Below are 27,683 nucleotides of genomic sequence, written 5' to 3'. Positions count from 1 at the left end.
AGACGAGAGAGCATGAGAAAAGTAATGGAAATACAAATGTGCTTCCTATTTAAAATGAAAATGGAGAACAGTCTATGAAGGAAAAATAGAGTTTTGGAGCAGGGACAGCCAACTAGTGCAAAAATATTAGTGCGATATTGTCAATACGATGGGATACGATATCGTTGAAAATAATATCCCGATATGTAACTATCGATTCCCCCCCCTTTATCACTACTGTATAGGTGTTGTAACGGTCTTGCAGTTCTACATTTAGTTGCTTATTGCACCATTGAGGTAGAGTTTGTTAAGATGACAGATTAGTTTATTGTAGCTTCTGGTAACTACTGTATGTATTTTCTTATCAAAGGAATACAATGAAATATAATGATTAAATATATGCTTTTTATTAAAATGTCCGTAAGCAGATGTAGCAGAAAAGGAACACACTCAAAAAATACAGTGTGTATAAAATAGTGAAGGTGAAGTACCCTGAAATGCAATTATCTCCGGATAATATTTTATTGTTCAATTAATCAAAGATATAATTAATCCTTTAAATCCCATATGATTCTTTCATTTATTGTGATAAATACAACCTCAAATGATGAGTAACAACGCATGTGGTCCGTGACCCACTCACTCAACGGGAACTCCTCACTTGAAGCTGTACAGAAATACTCCCCAAATATTCTAAACATTCAAATTCATTCAGTTTATATTCTCATGAAGCACCCATATGATCGTGATATTAAAACAGTCCTGTCAGCGTCTATGTCAAACATCCGTCCAAAACATATAGGGTCAGTTTCCTGGACCCAGATTAAGTTTACTCCTGGACTAAAAAGCATGCTGAATGGAGAATCTCCATTGAAAGTAACTAATCCAGCACTAGGCTTAATCTGTATCCGGGAAAACATCCCAAAGAGAAAGACATACTTAAACATTTTTTCAATTAAGAGGAGGTACTGTTTCCAGCCTCTTCCATGTACACCAATCCCCAGTGGGCTCCGATGGAAGTGATCCCGGCACCGTTAGGCGACCGCTGAGCATCCTCAGCTCATTGCCCATGTTGGCTGGGTAGAAGTTGAAGGAGACTTGGTTAGGCTGGCCGGCCGCCAGAGTGCGCCCCATGTTGGTTGTGAACACCAAGGTGTAGATGTAGTCTCCTGGGTTGTACTTCCCAGACACCTCGACGATGGCCTCATCCTTAAAAAGCTCCATCTCCTGCTTTGTACCCACTTCGCGACCGAATACAGGAGACCAGATGTTGCTGTATCTCAGCTGGAACCTAAAACAGAGGAAGCTTTTCACGTTGGTTGTGTTTTGATAAGGCACATTCAGACCGAGAGAGCAGGTAGCGTCAGAGAATATCAAGGACTGACATTTTCCATTGTACTCTGGGTTAGATACGATAACACTATTGTTTTGTCATGTACTGAATATGTAATAAACACAATAAATAAATACAGAAAGAAAGAAAGAAAGAAAGAAAGAAAGAAAGAAAGAAAGAAAGAAAGAAAGAAAGAAAGAAAGAAAGAAAGAAAGAAAGAAAGAAAGAAAGAAAGAAAGAAAGAAAGAAAGAAAGAAAGAAAGAAAAAAAAATAAAGAGTGTGTCTGTTGGGTAGTGTAGTTGGACTGATTCGGTGGTGTCTGTTGGGTAGTGTAGTTGGACTGAGTCAGTGGTGTCTGTTCATGGGTCAGGGTCTGCTCACCCGTTGATGTAGGCGTTGTTGTTCTCCCACACTCTGACCGCTGTGATGCGTCCCTCACCGGAGGAAGCAAATGGGGTGCCACCTCCCTGACCCACCGCAGAGGAATACGAGTACGGGTCTTTGATGGCTAAAATAACATGGGCAATATGTTTTCTATATTTACTATATTAATAATACATATTTATATATACATAATTTTAATTTTACCAACACATTTCTGAAAGATCTTTACATTATGAATAAAGTGCAGATTAATTAACTAAAGTACATTCTGCAATGCTTTAATACATCAGCTTTTGTCTCAAAGTAGAACTCCTAAGTCTAACTGAAAAAGACAAGATGGTGAAAGCACGAAAGCTATTATTGAATAAATATAATTCAGAATTGTATTTGTATTACTCACGCATTGCCAAGCAGCTGGCCAAGAAGACTGTAACTAACAGGCTTGAGAACATTCTGCAAAAGGGAGGCATCAATACTTAAGACCTTTCATTTCAGTAAATTTCACTCTCACTCCATTTCACTTGAAATGGTAAAACTTGAAATAATTTTGTTAATAATGTTTTTCATAGTAGTTCACAAAAAGAACTAAGGCATTTTACCTGTCAGGTCAACCAATGTTTCCTAGAAGGGGAAAAAAATAACCTTTTGAATTGTGAAATGTGACTTAACAACAAACCATTCTTGAATGTGAAATGTTACAAAACAGCTTTCAAAAGTTGAACTCGTATTTACTACAATCTCTCTTGTAGTGCTAAGCTACTGTCAAATAAAAAAATGTCAGATAAATTAAATTTACATTTAGAGGCAATAGGGCCAAAGTGTTTGTGCCCATGTACCAAGAGATGATGAGTGTTAACTTCATAACATTTCCCTCACCAGTATCATGCATTAAATACAAGTGCACATTTTATATTTAGCTAGTCACTGTACATACCCACAGTGATATCTTGAAATTTGTTTGAAAACCTGTGAAAGGTTTGTATCTCTCTGTCTCTGCCAGGTCCTTCTAGTCTACTGCTTCCTCTTAGAACTGCATTTATACATGCTGAACATTCCATCAGATCTAGATGGAAGGAGCATGCCAAAGAACACCTATAGTCAGTCACCCACTATAGAGAAGTCAGACATTGTTTGCTAATTGATCGAGGCTACTTTGGGAGGGAGTGTCAAGGAAATATTATAAGGAAATAATTGTATTCAGAGGATGTGCTTTCTTTTGAATTGTAACAAATAAATGATCTGAAATAGGGATTAAAAAAAGATACAATCTAACAACCGAACAATCAAAAGAATATACCAAAATCATATGAATGTGTACGAAAATCGCTCAAAATCAGTCTTCCCATCTTCAGTTGTTTTATTACCCCAAGAGGAACTTCTTCCCTTCAAACATTAACAGGCTGAAATAGACATGTGGATCTGGTCATTAATAGGGTAGTTAGTTCATTGGTTTGTTCAAATACCAATTATATTGTAGAAGATTTGTTTAAGTACATGTATTTAAATTTTATTCTAAGCGGGGCAGATGAGATTCTCAATTTTTCATCTCCATTATCGTCTGACGTTTTCTGCAGTCTGTTACAATACACACATCTTGTCACGTCTCCTCCCGTTGCTCTCCTCCGGCGCTCTGATTCGCCGGTCTACTGAGCCTCCGGTCTGAGCGCACCACCTCGGCAGCACCGGAATGGAAACCCAACGCACCCTATTCACCTCCAGCGCACCTGCACCTCATCATCTCATCACCACCCCTATTAAGCCCTGGAATGTTCTGTAATATGTTGTGGGTGATTGTTTAGCTTTGTGTTCGGGCCGTTATCGTGGTTATTTCGCTTTGTCATTGTTTAAGTAAACCTTGACGTTGTTAATTCCTGCGACTCGTCCCTGCCTCTTCGTATACTCAGTACTCATCTTCATTAAATCACTGGCAACCTGTACATGTTTCTACAGGAAAACCATCTGATTTCATTTTCTGCTGATTAATCAGATACATATCAGTAAGGAGCTACAAAGTGAGAAAATAAAATAAAAGTTTGTATACACATAACAAAGTGAAATACCCTGAGGCACTTGTTACTACCTATCCATAATATTTGATAGTGCAATTAACATATTAATACAAATATATAACGTAGGACCTAATTGATCAACAAAAAATATATAAAAAGATAAGTTAAAAGGTCAATATAAATCAAAAATGCTATATTAACAACTTTTGTATATATACATTGAGTTATCTATTTTCTTTTAGTTGGGGAAGAATGTGAATTTATCTCAATAACCACCAATTGGGCACACACTGGTTCAATCAACATTGTTTCCACGTCATTTCAATGAAATTATGTTGAACCAATGTGGAATAGACGTTGAATTGACGTCTGTGCCCAGTTTGTAGCTTCCCTTACAAAACATTTAATTGCTGTATAAAGCTAAGATAACAAGCTGAACTATTGTATATTAAATGTATTCTGATGCACTCATACATACTCATCTTTTCATTTGATATGGTAAATACAACCTCCAATAATGCATGTGACCCGTATGTGACCCTCCTCCTTCATCGGCGTAAACTCACAAAGGACAGTGTGCATATTTAGAAAATACTCTGTAATATTCTAAACATTCAAATTCATTAACCTTCAAACGGTTCAGTTAATATATCTCATATACCAAAACAGTCCTGTCAGCGTCTATGTCAAACATCCAAAACATAAAGGGTCAGTTTCCCAGACCCAGATTAATTTTATTCTTTGACTAAAAGCATGCTCAATGGAGAATCTCATCCCAAAGAGCAAGACATACTTTTTTCCCCCAATTAAGAGCTACTGTTTACAGCCTCTTCCATGTATACCAATCCCCAGTGGGTTCAGATGGAGGTGATGCTGGCACCGTTGAATTGGCCGTTGAGCAGCCTCAGCTCACTGCCCATGTGTGCTGTGTAGAAGTTGAAGGAGACGTGGTACGGCTGGCCGGCCGACAGAGAGCGCCCCCTATTGTTGGTGAACACCAGGTAGCAGATGTAGTCTCCAGGGTTGTACTTCCCAGACACCTCGACGATGGCCTCATCCTTAAACAGCTCCATCTCCTGCTTTTCACCCACTTCGCCACCAAACACAGGAGACCAGGTGTTGCTGTATCTCAGCTGGAACCTAAGAAACAGAGCAGACTTTTCACTATAAATATAGAAAGAAAAAAATAAAGAAAGAGTGTGTCTGTTGGGTAGTGTAGTTGGACTGAGTCAGCGGTGGGTGTTGGGTAGTGTAGTTGGACTGAGTCAGTGGTGTCTGTTGGGTAGTGTAGTTGGACTGAGTCAGTGGTGTCTGTTGGGTAGTGTAGTTGGACTGAGTAAGTGGTGTCTGATGGGTAGTGTAGTTGGATTGAGTCAGTGGTGTCTGTTGGGTAGTGTAGTTGGACTGAGTCGGTGGTGTCTGTTGGGTAGTGTAGTTGGACTGAGTCAGTGGTGTCTGTTGGGTAGTGTAGTTGGATTGAGTCAGTGGTGTCTGTTGGGTAGTGTAGTTGGATTGAGTCGGTGGTGTCTGTTGGGTAGTGTAGTTGGACTGAGTCAGTGGTGTCTGTTCATGGGTCAGGGTCTGCTCACCCGTTGATGTAGGCGTTGTTGTTGTAGTAGTAGTAGTAGTAGTAGTAGTAGTAGTAGTTGTTGTTTTCCCACACTCTGACCGCTGTGATGCGTCCCTCACCGGAGGAGGCAAATGGGGTGCCAGTGCCCAGACCCACCGCAGAGGAATACGAGTACGGGTCTTTGATGGCTAAAATAACATGGGCAATATGTTTTCTATATTTACTATATTAATATTACATATTTATATTTACATCATTTTAATTTTACCAACACATTTCTCAAAGATCTTTACATGATGAATAAAGTGCAGATTAATTTACTAAAGTACATTCTGCAATGCATCAGAGGTTGTCTCAAAGAAGAACTCCTAAGTCTAACTGAAAAAGACAAGTTGGTGAAAGCACAAAAGCTATTATTTAATGATTGAATTATTATTCTAATTATTTATTTTTTTACTCACGCATTGCCAAGCAGTGGCCAAGAACACTGACAAACAGTGGAGGCTGATGAGGGGAGGACAGCTCACAATAATGGCTGGAATGGAGCAACTGGAATGGCATCTAACACATGGAAATCATGTGTTTGTTGTATTTGATACCATTCCACTAATTTGGCTCCAGACATTACCACGAGCCCATCCTCCCCAATTAAGGTGCCACCAACCTCCTGTGGTGACAAACAGGATTGAGAATATTCTGCCAAAGATAGGAATCATTACATATGACCTTTCATTTCACTCAGTTTCACTTTCACTCCATTTCACTTCAAATGGTTAAACTTGAAATAAGTTTGTTAATAATGTTTTTCATACAAGTTAGGCATTTTACCTGTCAAGAAAATACACTTTTTTGAATTGTGAAATGTGACTTAACAAACAAACCATTCTTGAACGTGAAATGTTATAAAACATCTTTAAAAAGTTGAACCTACTCTTGTTTACTACAATCTATCTTGCAGTGCTAAGCTACTGTCAAATAAAAATGATGTCAGATCAATTAAATTTACATTTTTAGGCAATAGGGCCAAAGTGTTTGTGCCCATGTACCAAGACATGATGAGTATTAACGTCATAATATTTCCCACACCAGTATCATGAGTTAAAGTGAAAGTTTTCTATTTAGTTAGTTGTGTACACACCCACAGTGATATCTTGAGATCTGTGTGAAAACCTGTGAGAGCTTCTTATCTCTCTGTCTCTGCCAGGTCCTTCTAGTCTACTGCTTCCTCTTAGAACTGCATTTATACATGCTGAACATTCCATCAGCTATAAACGGAAGGAGCATGCCAAAGAACACCTTTAGTAACTCACTATAAAATGCATCATGCAACAATTACAAAGATTTTACTGAGTTACAGCTCATATAAAGAAATCAGTCAATTGAAATAAATAAATTAGGCCCTAATCTATGGATTTCACATGACTGGGAATACAGATATGCATCTGTTGGTCACGGATACCTTTAAAAGAGAGTAGGGGTGTGGATCAGAAAACCAGTCAGTATCTGATGTGACAGAGTTTATCAGGCTGTTGATTGTGGGCTGTGGAATGTTGTCCCACTCCTTTGCAATGGCTGTGCGGAGTTGCTGAATTTTGGCGGGAACTGGAACACGCTGTGGTACACGTTGATCCGGAGCATCCCAAACATAATCAGTGGGTGACATGTCTGGTGAGTATGCAGGCCATGGAAGAACTGGGGCATTTCCAGCTTCCAGGAATTGTGTACAGATCCTTGCGACATGGGGCAGTGCATTATCATGCTGAAACATGAGGTGAAGGCGGCGGATGAACGGCATGACAATGGGCCTCAGGATCTCATCACGGTCTCTCTGCACATTCAAATTGCCATTGATAAAATGCAATTGTGTTCGTTGTCCATAGCTTATGCCTGCCCATACCATAACCCCACCGCCACCATGTGCACTCTGTTCACAACGTTTAAATCAGCAAAGTGGTCTGTGGTTGTGAGACCGGTTGGACGTACTGCCAAATTATCTAGAGAAATGAACATTAAATTATCTGGCAACAGCTCTGGTGGACATTCCTGCATTTAGCATGCCAATTGCACGCTCCCTCAAAACTTCAGACATCAGTGACATTGTGTTGTGTGACAAAACTGCACATTTTAGAGTGGCCTTTTATTGTCCCCAGCGCAAGGTGCACCTGTATAATGATCATGCTGTTTAATCAGCTTCTTGATATGCCATACCTGTTGCATGGATTGATTATCTTGGCAAAGGAGAAATGCTCACTAACAGGGATGTAAACAAATTTGTGCACATTTTAGAGAAATACACTTTTTGTGCATATGGAACATTTCTGGGATCTTTTCAGCTCATAAAACATGGGACCAACACTTTACATGTTGTGTTTATATTTTTTGTTTAGTGTACAGTAGTTAGTTCACATAAAGATGTATGTAATTCATCTCTATTGAACAAAACAACAAAATCTGGACATTCTGGAGTCCTATTTTGACAGTAAAATATAAGAACTATAGTCTATTTTCAACCCAAAATTCATGATTAGGTTGCACATCAAAATATCTGGAATCATGCATTCCTGCTTGGACATGTTAGATGAACAACTTATTTCTTGAAACCTCAGTAGTGTATTATTTATACTTCTTAATAAAGCACTAAGAATGACTTCATAAGATGATTACACGGGGCTTGTGTCCCCAACTGTAAAATGTTGTACCACAAGTGACACCAGAGGAGAATGTTAGTCTGGAGCTCTGCAATAGTAACACTTAGGGTAGATGTTCATTCAGGGGAACACGTGATTTACAATATAGCCGAAGTCGTTAGCTTGGCTTTTATAATGTATAAGGCTTAAGCAGACAGACAGACAGACAGACAGAGAACAAGAAGAAGCACTGAGTGACAGCAGAGAAGATGCTGAGACAGACAGACAGACAGCACAACAGGGAGGCTAACCAAATGGCTAGAGCAGAGGCCCAGTTATAGTGGTGAGTTGTATCTCCAGTGGGGTTTTTCATATTGTATTTGTTTTAATCATCAGATGGTTAAGAAAGAGGAGGAGGACCATGTCTTGTAAGTCACTGGCACAGAAATGGTTAAGAAACACTATATTGTACTGCCAGTGTTACATGTCAGCACCAGTGCCTGTGTGTAAGTACGGTGTGTAGGGTCAGGGTGTATGTGTGGGGATGGGGTGTGTGTGTATGTAGTTGGCGGCACTCACAGTGATGTGGCCTATTGTAGATAAAATGCCAGGGCCAAATTCTTGTCCCAGTCCGCCCCTGTTGTTTTCTAATTGGTCAAGGCTACTTTGGGAGGAAGTGTCAAGGAAATATTACAAGGAAATACAATGCCTTCAGAAAGTATTCACACCCCTTGACTTTTCCCCCATTTTGGTGTGTTACAGCCTAAATTTAAAATGGATTACATTGAGATTTTTGTCACTGGCCTACACACAATACCCCATAATATCAAAGTGGAATGATGTTTTTAGAAATGTTTACAAATGAATTAAAAATGAAAAGCTGAAATGTCTTGAGTCAATAAGTTATGGCAAGCCTAAATAAGTTTGCTTAACAAGTAATATAGTACGTTGCATGGACTGACTCTGTGTGCAATAATAGTGTTTAACATTATTTTTGAATGACTACCTCATCTCTGTACCCCACACATACAATTATCTCTAAGGTCCCTCAGTCGAGCAGTGAATTGCAAGCACAGATTCAACCACAAAGACCAGGGAGGTTTTCCAATGCCTCGCAAAGAAGAGCACCTATTGGTAGATTAGTAAAAAAAAAAATCCTGAAAATCGTTTTTCTCACAAAATCGTGTGTAGCGTCCGAACGGTTTGGCCTACAAACTATTTAAATATGTGTAAAAAGATGTACATGTATTTCCCGAGCTTTCTTATATCTCGTAGATATAGGACAGACACTTCAAAACCTTATTCCTTATGATTCATTTTTTGACTGTATTTTTTGCCATTTATGAATGTGTCATACAATGCGTTTCTATGGGCTATAGGAGTAAAGGCCAAATTCAATATTTTATATATTTTTTTCAATATATTTTTTTATCCATAAGGGTGTCCTAAAATTCAAAATCAAATAGCTAAATGATCCATGGTATGACCATCTTCAAACATTTCCATATGCCATTGAATATCCCACCAGGGGCAAATCTGGTGTTTTTAGATAGAATTAAAGCTATTAGATCAAATCCAGACAGGAACTGTTATTTTAGCAGGCGACCTAAATCATACATTATATAAGATTGACAGACTCAGCAATCAAAAAGGCAAATTCATGGAGCCTCCAAAGAGCCTGAAAAAAATACTCTTTTTTTTCTCCAAGTAAGAAAAGCTATTCAAGAATTGAAAACAACAAAAAATTATTTCAAAAATCCACTCAACAATTGACTGGATTCAAAAATCCATGACATAGTGATATCGGAACATTCACCGGTATCGTGCTTAATTACACCAACAGAATACACTTAGCGACAGAATATGGAGAATGAACATCTTCAAGATCCAAACTTTTTAAACACATGAATGAAAAATTGATTTTACCATTACAAATGCAGACATAGAGGACAAAAGTTAAATACTCTGCAAAAGTTACATCTGAGTTAGAAATGAAAATGAAAGAAAAAATAAATATAATCACTATCTTATTAAAAGCCCATAAAAAACTTTACAAGCTAAAGAAGAAAATAAAGCAGGAATATGATCTTTTACTTTTGAAGAGAGTCAACAACTACAGGTTAAACTCAAATAAAGCATACTACTTAATGGCAAATAAACCTGGTAAACATCTTGTAGCCCTCACAAAATGAATACACGCCAAACCAGTTGTAATTTTAAAAGATAAAGATACACTGTGTGTTAATTAGAAACAACAAAGTGATTATTGGCCATTTTAAAAGCTTCTAAAAGTTGGACTGATCCTACAGCCTTTTTAGACTCAACAACCCTGAAGCAATTATCAGCAGACACAAAATAATCATTAAAAACAGAGATCACCCAAAATAAATATTAGATACTGTTAAAACATTCATGTGGAGAAAAGCACCAGGAATGGACGGCTTTCCTATAGAATTCTATTGAACTCTTTGGGACAAGGTAATGCCCCTATTTACACAAATGACAACACACATGACACTCAATTCAGTGCTTCCTAGTTCCATGTATCACACAGTTATTTAAATTATATTAAAAACAGGAAAATCTGTAGAGTTCCCTGGTGATTACAGACCCATAAGTTTTGTGACAGTAAAATATTAACAAAGCTCATAAGCAATATACAGTGAGGGAAATAAGTATTTGATCGCCTGCTGATTTTGTACGTTTGCCCACTGACAAAGACATGATCAGTCTATAATTTTAATGGTAGGTTTATTTGAACAGTGAGAGACAGAATAACAAAAAAAAATCCAGAAAAACGCATGTCAAAAATGTTATATAAATTGATTTGCATTTTAATGAGGGAAATAAGTATTTGACCCCTCTGCAAAACATGACTTAGTACTTGGTGGCAAAACCCTTGTTGACAATCACAGAGGTCAGACGTTTCTTGTAGTTTGCCACCAGGTTTGCACACATCTCAGGAGGGATTTTGTCCCACTCCTCTTTGCAGATCTTCTCCAAGTCATTAAGGTTTCGAGGCTGACATTTGACAGCTCGAACCTTCAGCTCCCTCCACAGATTTTCTATGGGATTAAGGTCTGGAGACTGGCTAGGCCCCTCCAGGACCTTAATGTGCTTCTTCTTGAGCCACTCCTTTGTTGCCTTGGCCGTGTGATGGTCTTGTAGCCCATTCTAGCCTTGTGTAGGTCTACAATCTTGTCCCTGACATCCTTGGAGAGCTCTTTGGTCTTGGCCATGGTGGAGAGTTTGGAATCTGATTGATTGATTGCTTCTGTTGACAGGTGTCTTTTATACAGGTAACAAGCTGAGATTAGGAGCACTCCCTTTAAGAGTGTGCTCCTAATCTCAGCTCGTTACCTGTATATAAGACACCTGGTAGCCAGAAATCTTTCTGATTGAGAGGGGGTCAAATACTTATTTCCCTCATTAAAATGCAAATCAATTTATAACATTTTTGTCATGTGTTTTTCTGGATTTTGTTGTTGTTGTTATGTCTCTCACTGTTCAAATAAACCTACCATTAAAATTATAGACTGATCATTTCTTTGTCAGTGGGCAAACGTACAAAATCAGCAGGGGATCAAATACTTTTTTCCCTCACTGTAATGGCAAAAGTCTTACAAGACTTGATACATATTAATCAAACAGGGTTTATGAAAAATAGGCACTTACAAACAAATATAAGTAGATGTTTCAGTTTAATACAATACGCTAAAAAACAAGATATAGATTTATCAATAAAGGCTGTTGATTGTGAAAAGGCTTTTGACCGCCTTAAATGGCTTTGTTTATTCAAAACTTTGGAAGCTTTCAACTTTCCAGCTGAGCTAATAAATGTAAAAAAATATATGATGTACAGTATAATTAAGCAATAAGGCCCAAGGGGGTGTGGTATATGGTCCAGGGAATTCACATTGCATCGTGCATAAAAACAGCCCTTAGCCGTGGTATATGGCCAAAATACCACTGCTAAGGGCTGTTTTTATGCACGACGCAACGCGAATTCCCTGGACACAGCCCTTAGCCGTGGTATAGTGGACATATATCACAAACCCCCAAGTTGCCTTATTGCTATTATGAACTGGCTACCAAAGTAATTAGAGCAGTCAAAATCTATGTTTTGTCATACCCGTGGTATATGGTCTGATATACCACAGCTGTCAGCCAATCAGATTAAATCCGTATAGCAGAAGTTCTGCGTATTAGAGCGTTTGAAATTGAAAGATTTGATTTGATTTGATTTATTCGGATACCCATTAGCCGATGGCAATGGCGACAGCTAGTCTTACTGGGATCCGATATATAACAAAAAAGACATTACAGACAAAATACTTAACATACATTTAAAAACATTAACACGTAGTGTGTTTGTGCATCTATCAGTTACACATACATGTCAGTACATATACACAACAAGTAGGTCACATGGGGGAGAGGCGTTGTGCCGTGAGGTGTTGCTATATTTGTTTTTTTAAACCAGGTTTGCTGTTTACTTGCGCTATATAAGATGGAAGGGACTTCCATGCACTGTATAATACTGTATGTTTCCTTGAATTTGTTCTGGACCTGGGGACTGTGAAAAGACCCCTGGTGGATTGTCTGGTAGGGTAAGTGTGTGTGTCGGTGCTGTGTGTAAGTTGACTATGCAAACAATTTGGAATTTCCAACACATTAATGTTTCTTATAAAAACAAGAAGTCAGTCTTTCCTCAACTCTTAGCCAAGAGAGACTGGCATGCATATTATTAATATTAGCCCTCTTATTACAATGAAGAGCAAGATGTGCTGCTCTGTTCTGGACCAGCTGCAGCTTAACTAGGTCTTTCCTTGGAATACTTGACAATATGACTAGACAATAATCAAGATAAGATAAAACTACAGCCTGCAGGACTTGCTTTGTGGAGTGTGGTGTCAAAAAAGCAGAGCATCTCTTTATTACGGACAGACCTCTCCCCATCTTTACAACCAATGAATCTACATATTTTGACCATGACAGTTTACAATCTAAGGTAACACCAAGTAATTTAGTTTCCTCAACTTGTTCAACAGCCACACCTATCACGTTTTAGAGAAGACCCAGATGCAGACAGTGTCGAAGTAACAACATTTTATTACTAGAACAGAGGGCAGGCAAAACGACAGGTCAAGGGCAGGCAGAGGTCAGTAATCCAGTGTGGTGGGACAAGGTACAGAACGGCAGGCAGGCTCAGGGTCAGGGCAGGCAGAATGGTCAAAACCGTGAAAACTAGAAAACAGGAACTTTAGAAAAGACAGGAGCAAGGGGGAAAACGCTGGTAGGCTTGACAAACAAAACAAACTTGCAACAGACAAACAGAGAACACAGGTATAAATAGACTGGGGATAATGGGGAAGATGGGCGACACCTGGAGGGGGGTGGAGATAATCACAAAGACAGGTGAAACAGATCAGGGTGTGACAATACAATTCATTACCAGATTCAGCTGAGGTCTAGAATTTAGGGAATGATTTGTACCAAATACAATAAGTTTTAGAAATGTTCAAGACCAGTTTATTACTGGCCACCCATTCCAAAACAGACTGCAACTCTTTGTTAAGGGTTTCAGTGACTTCATTAGCTGTGGTTGCTGATGCGTATATGGTTGAATCATCAGCATACATGGACACACATGCTTTGTTTAATGCCAGTGGCAGGTCATTGGTAAAAATAGAAAAGAGTAGAGGGCCTAGAGAGCTGCCCTGTGGTACACACCACTTTACATGTTTGACATAAGAGAAGCTTCCTTTAAAGAAAACCCTCTGAGTTCTATTAGATAGATATCTCTGAATCCACGATATGGCAGAGGTTGAAAAGCCATAACACATACGTTTCTTCAACAACAGGTTATGGTTAATAATATCAAAGGTTGCACTGAAATCTAACAGTACAGTACCCAAAATATTCTTATCATCAATTTCTTTAAACCAATCATCAGTCATTTGTGTCAGTGCAGTACATGTTGAGTGCCCTTCTCTATAAGCTTGCTGGAAGTCTGTTGATAATTTGTTTACAGAGAAGTAGCATTGTATTTGGTCAAATACAATGTTTTCCAAAAGTTTGCTAAGAGCTGGCAGCAAGCTGATAGGTCTGCTTTTAGAGCCAGTAAAGGCCGCTTTACCACTCTTGGGTAGGGGAATGACTGTGGCTTCCCTCCAGGCCTGAGGACAAAGACTTTCCTCTAGGCTCTCTAAAGATATGACAGATAGGATTAGCTAGAGTCAGCTACCATTCTCAGTAGCATTCCATCTAAGTTGTCAATGCCAGGAGGTTTGTCATTATTTATCGATAACAATACTTTTCCCACCTCTCCCACACTAACTTGACAAAATTCAAACTTGCAATGCTTTTCTTTCATTATATGTTTTTTTTTATACATTAGTACGATGGCTCACTGTTTGTTGTTGGCATTTCCTGCCTAAATTTGCCCACTTTGCCAATAAAGTAATCATTTGTCAATAACGTCATCAATTGGCAACATCAAATGGTTTTGTGATGAATAAGCCATCTGATTCGATGAAAGAAGGAGTTTAATTTGTGTTTCTGCCCACAATTTCATTTAAAGTACTCCAAAGTTTTTTTTACATCATTCTTTATATCATTGATCTTGACTTCATAATACAGTTTCTTCTTCTTTTTGTTAAGTTTAGTCACATCATTTCTCAATTTGCAGTACAGTGCCTTGCAAAAGTATTCATCCCCCTTGGCGTTTTTTCCATTTTGTTGCATTACAACCTGTAATTTAAATAGATTTTTATTTGGATTTCATGTAATGGACATACACAAAATAGTCCAAATTGGGGAAGTGAAATGAAAAAATTAATAACGGAAAAGTGGTGCGTGCATATGTATTCACCACCTTTGCTATGAAGACCCTAAATAAGATCTGGTGCAACCAATTACCTCCAGAAGACACATAATTAGTTAAATAAAGTCCACCTGTGTGCAATCTAAGTGTCACATGATCTGTCACATGATCTCAGTATATATACACCTGTTCTGAAAGGCCCCAGAGTCTGCAACACCACTAAGCAAGGGGCACCACCAAGCAAGCAGCACCATGAAGACCAAGGAGCTCTCCAAACAGGTCAGCGACAAAGTTGAAGTACAAATCAGGGTTGGGTTATAAAAAAATATCCGAAACTTTGAACATCCCACGGAGCACCATTACATACATTATTAAAAAATTAAAAGAATATGGCTCCACAACAAACTTGTCAAGAGAGGGCCGCCCACCAAAACTCACGGACCAGGCAAGGAGGGCATTAATCAGAGAGGTAACAAGAGACCAAAGATAACCCTGAAGGAGCTGCAAAGCTCCACAGTATGTGTCCATAGGACCACTTTAAGCCGTACACTCCACAGAGCTGGGCTTTACGGAAGAGTGGCCAGAAAAAAAGCCATTGCTTAAATAAATAAATAAGCAAACACGTTTGGTGTTCGCCAAAAGGCATGTGGGAGACTCCCCAAACATATGGAAGAAGGTACTCTGGTCAGATGAGACTAAAATTGAGCTTCTTGGCCATCAAGGAAAACACTATGTCTGACACAAACCCAACACCTCTCATCACCCTGAGAACACCATGGTAGTGGCAGCATCATGCTGTGGGGATGTTTTTCATTGGCAGGGACTGGGAAACTGGTCAGAATTGAAGGAATGATGGATGGTGCTAAATATAGGGAAATTCTTGAGAGAAACTTGTTTCAGTCTTCCAGAGATTTGAGACTGGGACGGAGGTTCACCTTCCAGCAGGACAATGACCATAAGCATACTGCAAAAGCAACACTCGAGTGGTTTAAGGGGAAACATTTAAATGTCTTTGAATGGCCTAGTCAAAGCCCAGACCTCAATCCAATTGAAAAGCTATGGTATGACTTAAAGATTGCTGTACACCAGTGGAACCCATCCAACTTGAAGGAGCTGAAGCAGTTTTGCCTTGAAGAATGGGAAAAAATCCCAGTGGCTAGATGTGCCAAGTTTATAGAGACCTACCCCAAGAGACTTGCAGCTGTAATTACTGCAAAAGGTGTATCTACAAAGTATTGACTTTGGGGGGTGGGGGGGTGGGGGGGGGGGGTGAAAAGTTATGCACGCTCAAGTTTTCAGTTTTTGGTCTTATTTCTTGTTCGTTTCACCCCAAAAAATATTTTGCATCTTCAAAGTGGTAGGCATGTTGTGTAAATCAAATGATCCAAACCCCCCAAAAATCCATTTTAATTCCAGGTTAGGAAAAATGCCAAGGGGGATGAATACTTTCGCAAGCCACTGTAGATGGTATATACTTGTATTGCTACTGCTGTATCATCAAATGAATTATCTAAGTGAGTCTCAAAAATGGCTAATATATTAATCTTATCTGATGTTAGCAAGTTGTTGATTTCATGAATCTTATTTCTAAGGCTACATATATTAATATAGCCTATTTTCAGCCCTTTCCTGGGTAGTTTATCAGATATACACATAATATAGAAAAGATCAAACAAAGCAAGATAAAAAAATACATTAATCAGTTGGTGTGTGTAAGTGTGTGTGCTGCGGGGTTGAAGATAATTTCCTATTGAGCCGACTTATGCAGTTCTTCCCTTGAATGCCAATGCAAGAACATTGCCTTTACATTTCAATCGCGCTGTAAAGCGGAACTTCCACTATACAGATTGAATCGAGCCCTAACTGAAAAAGACAAGTTGAAGTAGATAAACAAAATGTATTAATTCATTATTATAATTCAGAATTGTATTTTTATTACTCACGCATTGCCAAGCAGCTGGCCAAGAACACTTTGACAAACAGGATTTAGAACATTCTGCATAAGGGAGGCATCAATACTTAAGACCTTTCATTTCACTCCATTTAACTCTCACTCCATTTCACTTCAAATGGTAAAACTTTATTATTTTTACCTGGTGTTTATAGTATTTCACAAAAACAACTAAGGCATTTTACCTGTCAGGTCAACCCCTGTTTCCTGTGGGGAATAAAATAAAATAAACATTTGAATTGTGAAATGTGACTTTACAAAGTACAAACCGCACTTGAACGTGAAATGTTATAAAACATATTTAAAAAGTTGTACCTACTATTGTTTCCTACAATCACTCCTGCAGTGCTAAGCTACTGAAAAATAGATGTCCGATCATTGAATATAAATTTAGAGGCAGTAGGGCCAAAATGTTTATTTCTTTACAGTCTAAGACGATGGTTGGGGGGTGCTAAGCTGACTTATGGAATTGTTTTAAGATGGTCATACTATGGATCTTTTAGATATTTGATTTAGAATTTTAGGACCCCTTTAGGTATCCCCCCAAAATATTTGTACATTATTTGATATAATATTGATGTTGGCTGCTAAAGCCCATAGAAATGCATTGAATAACACATTAAAAAATGGCAAAAAGGACAGTCAAAAAATAAATAATCAGAATCAAGGTTTTGAAGTGTCTGTCCTAAATCTAGGAGATACAAAAAAATCGTAGGAAATAAATATATACACATATTTAACCCCTTTTCTGGGTAGGCACAAATCTTCCTTCATACTGTACTTTTTTAAAAACCGGAACCGGTTACCTTCAGATGAGTCCAGTGACAGTTGTGGTGTTATAGAGCAAAACAGAGAACACCACCGTGTTCGTGAGAATCTCCCTTTTCCACAAGCGGGTCCCATTAGTTTGTAGACCAAACGGTTCGGACTCTACCAAACAGAAGTTGGCACATCGATGGTACCGACTTCAGACGAGTCTCATGCCACTTGTGGGGGCCGTAGAGAAAAACGGAGACCACCATCGTGTTCATGAGTCTCATCTTTCAATAGAGTGGTCATAATACTTTTGCGAGAAGACCGATGTTTGGGATGTCTCATGGTCTGACAAACACAACTCTGCCACTTTTCACCGCAGATGCGGAAGTGCTATATCAGCGGAAGTGGTGGATTGAGACGCATCCAATGCAAATAATATCTCTATCTTAAACTGACGGATTTTGATGTTTTATTTATTTATTTTGCTACTTAGATGGATGCACCGGTGCATCAATCGACTCTAGGGGGATATTATATGGCCAATTACCAAGAGATGATGATATTAACATGTTATAATTTCTTACTATCCTGTGCTTTGTGACATACAACTACAATGGTCAAATGTCACTATTTTGACATATTCTAATGCAGGGCTCCCAGACCAGTATCACGCGTTACAATTGCACATTTTCTATTTAGTTAGTTGTGTACTTACCCACAGCTTGAGATCTGTGTGAAAACATGTGAGAGCTTCTCATCTCTCTGTCAGGTCCTTCTAGTGTACTGCTTCCTCTTAGAACTCCTGCATTTCTATATGCTGAACATATCATTAGCTTGTTTTCTAATTGGTCAACGCTACTTTGAGAAGGGGTGTCAAGGAAATACATGTATTTAGAGGATGTTCTTTCCTCTTAATTGTTACAATATAACTATTTGAATTTTTAATTTAAAAGGTTACACTCTAAACAAAAGAACAATACATAAATATACCAAAATCAGATGAATTTGAAATATATTGTTTAAATATTATTATTTGTTATGACGAGTTTCTCTGGTTTCGAGTACTTCAGGATGTAAGAGAATAGTTGAACACTTAGATGGAGAGTTGATTCATAGTTATTTAATATTTACAGTACAGATTCGTATGACAAGCGGTACGGGCATAGCCTATTGTCATCCGAATGACTTACATAGAAAACCTCTCAGTTTATATAATGCTTTCCGAGCTACTTCCATCCAACAGTTGCCAACCATTATTGAGTGTCACTCATCTCCTACAATAGGATCCCCCTACATGGTATCGTGTGGCACCCTAGCCAGGATATTCCATCACGTACTCCTTCTAAGATTAGCACAAGTGGCCCCCAAGCTATCTTGACACGCAGACCTTCTGGCACCCACCAGTGACATAAATAACACATGGTGTGTCCTTATCATCTCTCCCACATACAGCTCATGAGTTTAAAGACATTAACAAATACTGTATAAAAAGACGTTATATCATTATTTTTACCTGTATTTGACCAAATTAGATAAAATATATTTTTTTATTAAAATAAAAACGTTCAAAACAGACCTGGCCAAAATAGCAGCACATAAAGTTTCATAAAAAAGACACACTGACAACATAAAAACACAAAACACAACAATATAAAAACATAAATGTCGAGATCGTTACAGGAAGACTCGTGGAACCAAGGCGCAGCGTGATAAGCGTACATCTTTATTGATACACAACACACGAACAAAACAACAAAACGAAACGATACGTGAAGTCCTGAGGTTACACACACCAAACCTTTACGGATCAAGATCCCACAAACTAACTGGTGCCAACAGGCTGCCTAAGTATGGTCCCCAATCAGAGCCAACGAGCTACAGCTGCCTCTGATTAGGAACCACCCTGGCCAACATAGATCTAAACGATCTAGAACAAAAAACATAGAAAACTAAACATTGAAAAATCCACACCCTGGCTCAACATTTAAGAGTCCCCAGAGCCAGGGCGTGACAATCAATATACACATTGAGCAGACAAGATGCTTTGGAGGGGTGTAGTGCATCTACAGGTAGGGGTCATCCCCCCCCCCCACGTCATTGTTCACCATAGTTTTTACCCTAGTTTTAAAGTCATTCAAAGAGACGAGGTCCTGTAATTTAAAGTCCTATTGTAGCTAATTCCAAGTGGAAGGGCCAGACAACTGGACACTGTTTTACCCAGCTCTGTACAGGCATTAGGCACAGAGAGCAAGATACAGTCATGTGATTGTATGCAATAGTTTTCATTTGTCTGCTGGACAATGTAAGTACACAGGAAAAATGTTATTAGAATTTTTATTATTATATTTTAGAATCAGTCAGTCTTGCCATCTTTAGTTGTGACTACATGTGGATCGGGTCATTAATAGGGTAGTTAGTTCATTGGCTCAAATACCTATTTTATTGTAGAAGATGTGTTTCAGTACAGGTATTTCAGTTTCATTCTAGAGGGCTACATGAGATTCTAAATGTTCTGTCTCCATTATTGTCTGAAGTTTGCTGCAGTCTGTTACAACACAAACATAGTCTTATCCAGAGCGACTAACAGTTAGTGCATTCATCTTAAGGTAGCTAGGTGAGACAACCAAATATCACACAACTATAGTAAGTAAAACTGCTCCTCGGTAAAGCAGCAATCAGCTGTTTAATCATAGGGAAACAAGCTGATTTGAGGTTTTAGCCCAACCCATCTACTGTACCAGTGAAGTTTCCTCTAAAAACAGACATTTCCATTGACGTGGAAGATGGAGAAATGCAGTAGTTCCTGATGCTCTCATGACAACAGAGAAGTATTTGAATACTTAGACTTTGCCATTGGTAATATTTTATTTGAATGGGTCTTACATATTATTAGGTATTCAATACACGTTTATGAAACCAGCCATCACATAATGTATGAGTATTGCAGCATAATTCATAAAAACCTTCATAACATTTATTCAACATCATTGAACCAAAAGGTTAAGAAGTAGTGTTGTTTCCGTGGCCCTGCATGGTTTGGTATGGATCCTGCACCATTCCCCAGTGGGCCTCCATGGAGGTGATGCCGTTGCCATCGAAGCATCCGCTGAGCAGCAGCAGCTCACTGTCACTGTGGGTGGGGTAGAAGTTGAAGGATTTTCAGTGTGGGGTTCCAGCCTGGAGGAAGCGCCCTCTACTGGTAGCAAAGAACACCTGGCGGACGTAGTTGCTGCTATGGAACTTTCCAGACATCTGGAAGATGGCCTCTCCATCAAACAGCTCCATCTCTTCCTCCCCGTTGGCATATTTGCGGCCATAAACACGGTTCCAGGCTTAACCATACATGAACTGGAAACTGAGGAGGACCAGGTGGAGTAGGCGGGGGAGGAGGAGGAAGGAGAAGGAAGGAGGAGGGTGAAGAGGAAGAGGAAGAGGAGGAGGGGGAATTAGTTTATTTCTGAACATCTTAGTAAGACCCATTGTAACATGTATCTACAGTATGGCATGTTTGTGATGAACACTGATAATCATTACACAGTGATGTAGCTGTTCTAGATCTCCCACACCCTGACAGCCATGAAACGCTTCTGTCCCTCAGACCAGTAAGGATTTCCACTCTCCCGGCCTGCAGCAGCCAAGTAAGAGTTGTACTGGCTTTGGGCTGTGAAGATAATTTCTTACTATCATCATTATCAGTGATATATTCCTGTGCTTTGTGACATACAACTGCATTGTCACTATTTTGACATATTCTAATGCAGGGCTCTCCATCCCTGTTCCTTTAGAGGTATCCTCCTGTTTACACCAGGGTTTTCCAACCCTTTTCCTGGTGAGCTACCCTCCTGTAGGTTTACACCAGGGCTCTCCAGTCCTGTTCCTGGAGAGCTACCCTCTTGTAGGTTTACACCAGGGCTCTCCGATCCTGTTCCTGGAGAGCTACCCTCCTGAAGGTTTTCTCTCCAACCCTGTTCCTGGAGAGATACCCTCCTGTAGGTTTTAACTCCAACCCTGTTCCTGGAGAGACCCTCCTGTAGGTTTTCACTCCAACCCTGTTTCTGGAGAGCTACCCTCCTGTACTGTATATTTGCCCCAGTTGTAACTAACCTGATCCATCTTATAAACCAGTGAACTGTTAGAATCAGGTGTGCTAGATTAGGGTTAGAATAAAAACCTACAGGATGGTAGCTCTCCAGGAATAGGGTTGGATAGCCCTCTTCTAATAAGACTATGTATGGTGCATTATTTTATGGAGAATATAGACAGTTGTGTGTTGATAGGTTTGATGAATCAGCTCTGCTAGCAGGACAATTGAGCCCATAATGTGGCCAACTGCATGCAGAGAATCACAAGCGAGATCATTCTGTCGCTGAATGCTTTATTCTGGAAAAGAGTTAATGTGTTCAGATACAATTCTGCATTCCAATATAGGACAGATATGTTGTCATAACAAGAAAACAGCATCAATGCATACCATTATGCATATTATTAACTAATTATAAACTCATCGGACAGGTTATTAGGTACCCCCATCTCCTCCCAGGTTGGACCCCCATTTGCCTCCACAACAGCCTGAATTCTTTGGGGCATGGATTCTACAAGTTGTAAATGTTCGTGAGGGATGTTGGTCCATGATGACGCGATGGTGACACACAGTTTCTGCAGGTTGGATGGCGGTACACCCAGGGGCGGCCTGTTCAATAGGGCGATATGGGCGACGCACTGCCAAACGGGAAAAGGAAGGGATTTTTTTTCTAATCAATTATATCACGGCAACAGTAGTTATCAGTGTTGTAATCTATACGTCTGATCTGCCACAGTGCCACACTGCCACTAAATGTCGAATCAGGCTAAAGTCGTGCTTCAAATGGCTCCCCCCTTTTGGGGGCGATTTCAGTCAGGTTGAAAATCGCCCAGAAGTCTGTCATAGACTCCCATGTAAAATCTATTTTTTTCAAATTTCAGAGCCTTCAATACAATCTCAATGGGTGTCTGTGGGCTTGCACTTACGCGCTTTCGTCATACGTTACGTAACCATGAACGTAACTGAGAAAAGAGCGGATTGTTTGAAAGAAGTTCCTTTTTGTCGGCGAACAAATGAAGATAAATTGGCAACGAAACAATTAGGACCTCCCAGACCAAATTTAATAATTCAACAGGTTTCTACTAAAGGCGGAAAGTCCTACACCCGAGGATTTTCCAAAAATTGGTACGAACGAAAAAAGACATTGCCACTCACTCAACTGGATGAGGGATACAGGCTAGCTGTCCGCCGCCACAACGATGAGGTTAGTGTTGATAATCACAAGTTTACTGGAGAACTGAGACCAAGTAGAGACTTTGGACAGGGTGGATATGGTATAATAAAGGCAGTTTATTCAGAGGTAAAGATATCTGGAATCGCGTTCACGGACCCGTTCGTCAAACTCTTAGGGAGCTATAAATTAAGCCCCATTACTTACCATATCAGATAAGAGAAATTGCTGCAGCTACATATATTTTACATCCTGGCCCTACATAGTTCACTATTTGCATCACTTACCAAAATATTACATGTGGTCATATATGCTTGGAAAGTGGAGATGCCATAGAACGTCAAAAAAGTAAACATTGCTGGAGACACATTGCCGTTTTGGAGAAGACATCGCGTTTGCTAGCGAAGAGATTTGTTGTGGCAAATGAACTTGGGCTGGGAATTGCCAGGAACCTCACGATAAGATATATGCATCAGCATTGCGAGTCTCATGATTCTATACGTATTGCGATTCGATACTGTGATTTTATTGCGCACCATATGTCTGCTGCAGAGGGATCAGAAAGCCATGAGAACGAGTTTTGATCAGTCATGGAAATAAAAGTGCTGAAAACAAATTGGCTCCCAATGTGAAAAGATTGAGAACAAGCTATGAAGGAACAATAATGGTGTTTTGGTGCAGGTACAGCCAACTAGCGCTAAAATATTGCGATATTGTCAATACAGTATATCGTAAAGTATCACTATGTAACTCGATTTCTTTCACCCCAATCCCTCAAATGAACGGTAAATAACTGAATTGTTTGCCCCACATTTAGCTAAGATGATTAGCTAGCCAGCTAAAATGTTTTATTTAGTTAGCAGTCGCATCTACAATAGTTTACTGTCAATAACATGTCTCCAAAAATGACGTGGTGTCTCCAATTGTGTTGACATTTTACAATTGCGATGCGCATCCATGAGTATCCACTTTCTGTAGCTCAGCTGGTAGAGCATGGTGCTTGTAACGCCAAGGTAGTGGGTTCGATCCCCGGGACCACCCATACACAAAAATGTATGCACGCATGACTGTAAGTCGCTTTGGATAAAAGCGTCTGCTAAATGGCTTATTATTATTATTATTATTATCTGAAGAGAGCCCCGAAACATTGTGTGCAGACATTTTATGCAATAAATGAAGTAGGTTGAATCTAGTAGTTCTGATCTTCTGATTGGTCCTGATGAGTTGGGCGAGGTCCCCTCCAGGCTACTGTCACTGTTGCATTGGCTCTGAGTCGGGTTCTCTGTCTTCAAATGTTCAGCCTAAGAGAGGGGGATTTTTGTGTGTGTGTGTGTGTGTGTTTTAACAGTGATGATGTGTGTGTGTGTGTGTGTGTGTGTGTGTGTGTGTGTGTGTGTTTAACAGTGATGATGTGTGTGTGTGTGTGTGTTTGTGTGTGTGTGTGTCCTCAGGGCAAGAACTCGTGAGTTGGAAGAACTGAGAGGCCTATGGCGTGGGTGTTGTCCTTGGCCACCTGCTGACAAGGCTGACAAGATAGGACCCTTTTGTCCATTGTTATTGGATAGGAACAGAACTTATAACCAGCTCCTGACCTAAATAGATCTTAGCACAACATTTTACTCAACATATCATATTCCATATTCACTATAACAAATATATTTACTACGACATTAGCAAGAACCGCCACATCCTCAGCCGGCTAATCCAGTGTGTGAAGTTTTGCGGAGTGTTTGAGTTAGCTTTGCGAGGCAAAGATGAAACTGAGGGCTCCACCAACCCTGGTAAGCCAACCCTTTTGAGATCAGTCAATAAATGCTTCTGGTATTGACTTATATGCTGCCCCTGTCTTCATGTTGTTGCTGGACATATCTTTTTTAAAATGTGTGTAGGTCACCGAAATCATCAGAAAAATTGCCCCTCCTGAGAATTTTTTCAGGAGCCGCCACTGGGTACACCACCACTACCAGCCTGTACCATTGACAAAATGCAGGATGGGTCCATGGACTCATGCTGCTTACGCCATACCCTGACTCTGCCATCAGCATGACACAACAGGAATCTGGATTTTTCGGAGCTGCCAATAATTTTCCACTCCTCAATTGTCCAGTGATGGTGATTGTGTGCCCACTGGAGCAGTTTCTTCTTGTTTTTAGCTGATAGGAGTGGAACCCAATGTGGTCGTCTGATGCAATAGCCCATACATGACAAGAATCAACAAGTTGCATGTTCCGAGATCCCTTCTGCGAGTCACGTGGCCATGGCTTGCTATATCAAGCAGGCAGACAGGCATCGAGGCATTCAGTTACTGTTCAATTGAACATTAGAATGGGCGAAACAAGTGACCTAAGCGACTTTGAGCTTGGTATGATCGTCGGTGCCAGGCACGCCGGATCCAGGGCTTTTCATGCACGACAGTGTCTAGGGTTTACCAAGAATGGTGCAACAAACAAAAAACATCCAGTCAGCGGCTGTCCTGTGGGCGAAAACAGCTTGTTGATGAGAGAGGTCGAAGGAGAATGGCAAGAATCTTGCAAGCTAACAGGCGGGCTACAAACAGACAAATAGTGGCGCAGTACAACAGGGTGAGCTGTCTGTAGGAGCGATCCATTTTCATGAACGGGTGAGTGTATGTGTGTAATGTTAGAATATGAAAAATAAAATAGTCACCTTAAGTCTTGTGAGTCGACTCTGATGGTGAGTCTGTAGCCGCTCTTCCATTTGAGATGAGAGTGAGTTATGATTATACTCCACTTATGTATATTCTTAAAGGAATCCTATGTACTATTGTAGCCTGCCTCGTAAGCTCTCCTATCTGTAGATGTATAGTACCTACAAGATTCCCAAAACAATATTTTAAACTGTCTTACATAAACCATGTAATGGTTTGACCTCTTTTGCCAGGATTATCTTAGCCATCCTCAGTTACACTTGTTCGCCAACCAGTGCCAAGAAAAACATGTAATTCAGTGTCTGACAACACATTATCTAGTCATCAATCAAGAAGAAGACATATAATGGAATTTCACCTGGTTGGTCGCTATAACAACACATGTACGAGGCATTGCCATTACTTCCTCAATCCTTTCCTGATAAGCAAATGATGTCTCGCATGTTTTCTTCTAAAGACAGGTGTACAAGAGGCAGACAGAAACAGTCAAACACGGTTATAAATGACCATAGGTCCACAATTGACTGGGTCACAATACCGGTTGAATAATTGACAGATGACAGCAAGTTTCTGCTATTCTCTAACATTTAATGTGAATGTTTCATAACTCTATAACACACCTGTGTGCGGTGATATAAATATATCCTGTCTGGCAAGAGAAACAGAAACTGATGATCAGAATGGTTTCCCACAGCCTGCCTGCCTGCGGAAAAGAATGGAATGTGGATTAGCCAAATACATTCAAACTCTGTTTATCACAATTCCTGACATTTAATCCTAGTAAAAATTCCCTGTCTTAGGTCAGTTAGGATCCCCACTTTATTTTAAGAATGTGAAATGTCACAATAATAGTAGAGAGAATGATTTATTTCAGCTTTTATTTCTTTCATCACATTCCCAGTGGGTCAGAAGTTTACATACACTCAATTAGTATTTGGTAGCATTGCCTTTCAATTGTTTAACTTGGGTCAAACATTTCGGGTAGTCTTCCACAAGCTTCCCACAATAAGTTGGGTGAATATTGGTTAATTCCTCCTGACAGAGCTGGTGTAACTGAGACAGGTTTGTAGGCCTCCTTGCTCGCACACGCTTTTTCAGTTCTGCCCACAAATGTTCCATAGGGTTGAGGTCAGGGCTTTGTGATGGCCACTCCAATACCTTGACTTTGTTGTCCTTAAGCCATTTTGCCACAACTTTGGAAGTATGCTTGGGGTCATTGTCCATTTGGAAGACCCATTTGCGACCAAGCTTTAACTTCCTGACTGATGTCTTGAGATGTTGCTTCAATATATCCACATAATTTTCCTTCCTCATGATGCCATCTATTTTGTGAAGTGCACCAGTCCCTCCTGCAGCAAAGCACCCCCACAGCATGATGCTTCCACCCCCGTGCTTCACGGTTGGGATGTCGTTCTTCGGCTTGCAAGCCACCCGTTTTCCTCCAAACATAACGATGGTCATTATGGCCAAACAGTTCTATTTCTGTTTCATCAGACCAGAGGACATTTCTCCAAAAAGTAGGATCTTTGTCCCCATGTGCAGTTCCAAACCGTAGTCTGGCTTTTTCATGGCGGTTTTGGAGCAGTGTCTTCTTCCTTGCTGAGCGCCCTTTCAGGTTATGTCGATATAGGACTCGTTTTACTGTGGATATAGATACTTTTGTACCTGTTTCTTCCAGCATCTTCACAAGGTCCTTTGCTCTTGTTCTGGGATTGATTTGCACTTTTCGCACCAAAGTACGTTCATCTCTAGGAGACAGAACGCGTCTCCTTCCTGAGCGGTATGACGGCTGCGTGGTCCCATGGTGTTTATACTTGTGTACTACTGTTTGTACAGATGAACGTGGTACTTTCAGGCGTTTGGAAATTGTTCCCAAGAATGAACCAGACTTGAGGAGGTCTACAATTTTTCTTCTGAGGTCTTGGCTGATTTCTTTGGATTTTCCCATGATGTCAAGCAAAGAGGCACTGAGTTTGAAGGTAGGCCTTGAAATACATCCACAGGTACACCTCCAATTGACTCAAATGATGTCAGTTTGCCTATCAGAAGCTTCTGAAGCCATGACATCATTTTCTGGAATTTTCCAAGCTGTTTAAAGGCACAGTCAACTTCTGACCCACTGGAATTGTGATACAGTGAATTATAAGTGAAATAATTTGTCTGTAAACAATTGTTGGAAAAATTACTTGTGTCATGCACAAAGTAGATATCCTAACCGACTTGCCAAAACTATAGTTTGTTAACAAGAAATGTGTGGAGTGGTTGAAAAACGAGTTTTAATGACTCCAACCTAAGTGTATGTAACCTTCTGACTTCAACTGTATCAG

The 27,683-nt window shown here is 39.8% G+C and overlaps 1 protein-coding gene and 1 pseudogene across 1 annotated transcript; both read right to left on the bottom strand.

Moving 5' to 3' along the window:
• Window positions 1–933: 933 nt before the first annotated feature.
• LOC121542641 (zymogen granule membrane protein 16) lies at window positions 934–6,433 on the bottom strand. Its single transcript, XM_045208518.1, is given in 6 exon segments — window positions 934–1,017; window positions 1,020–1,270; window positions 1,695–1,821; window positions 2,098–2,150; window positions 2,297–2,318; window positions 6,415–6,433. Coding segments are annotated over 4 exon segments (513 nt in total). The 5' UTR covers window position 2,150; window positions 2,297–2,318; window positions 6,415–6,433; the 3' UTR covers window position 934.
• LOC121543767 lies at window positions 4,513–20,721 on the bottom strand (annotated as a pseudogene).
• Between the last annotated feature and the right edge of the window lie 6,962 nt (window positions 20,722–27,683).

This window comes from Coregonus clupeaformis, chromosome 28, assembly GCF_020615455.1.
Source record: "Coregonus clupeaformis isolate EN_2021a chromosome 28, ASM2061545v1, whole genome shotgun sequence".
Lineage (NCBI taxonomy): Eukaryota > Metazoa > Chordata > Actinopteri > Salmoniformes > Salmonidae > Coregonus > Coregonus clupeaformis.
Note: the sequence above shows the minus strand (reverse complement) of the source record. Positions and strands in the feature narration are given on the sequence as shown.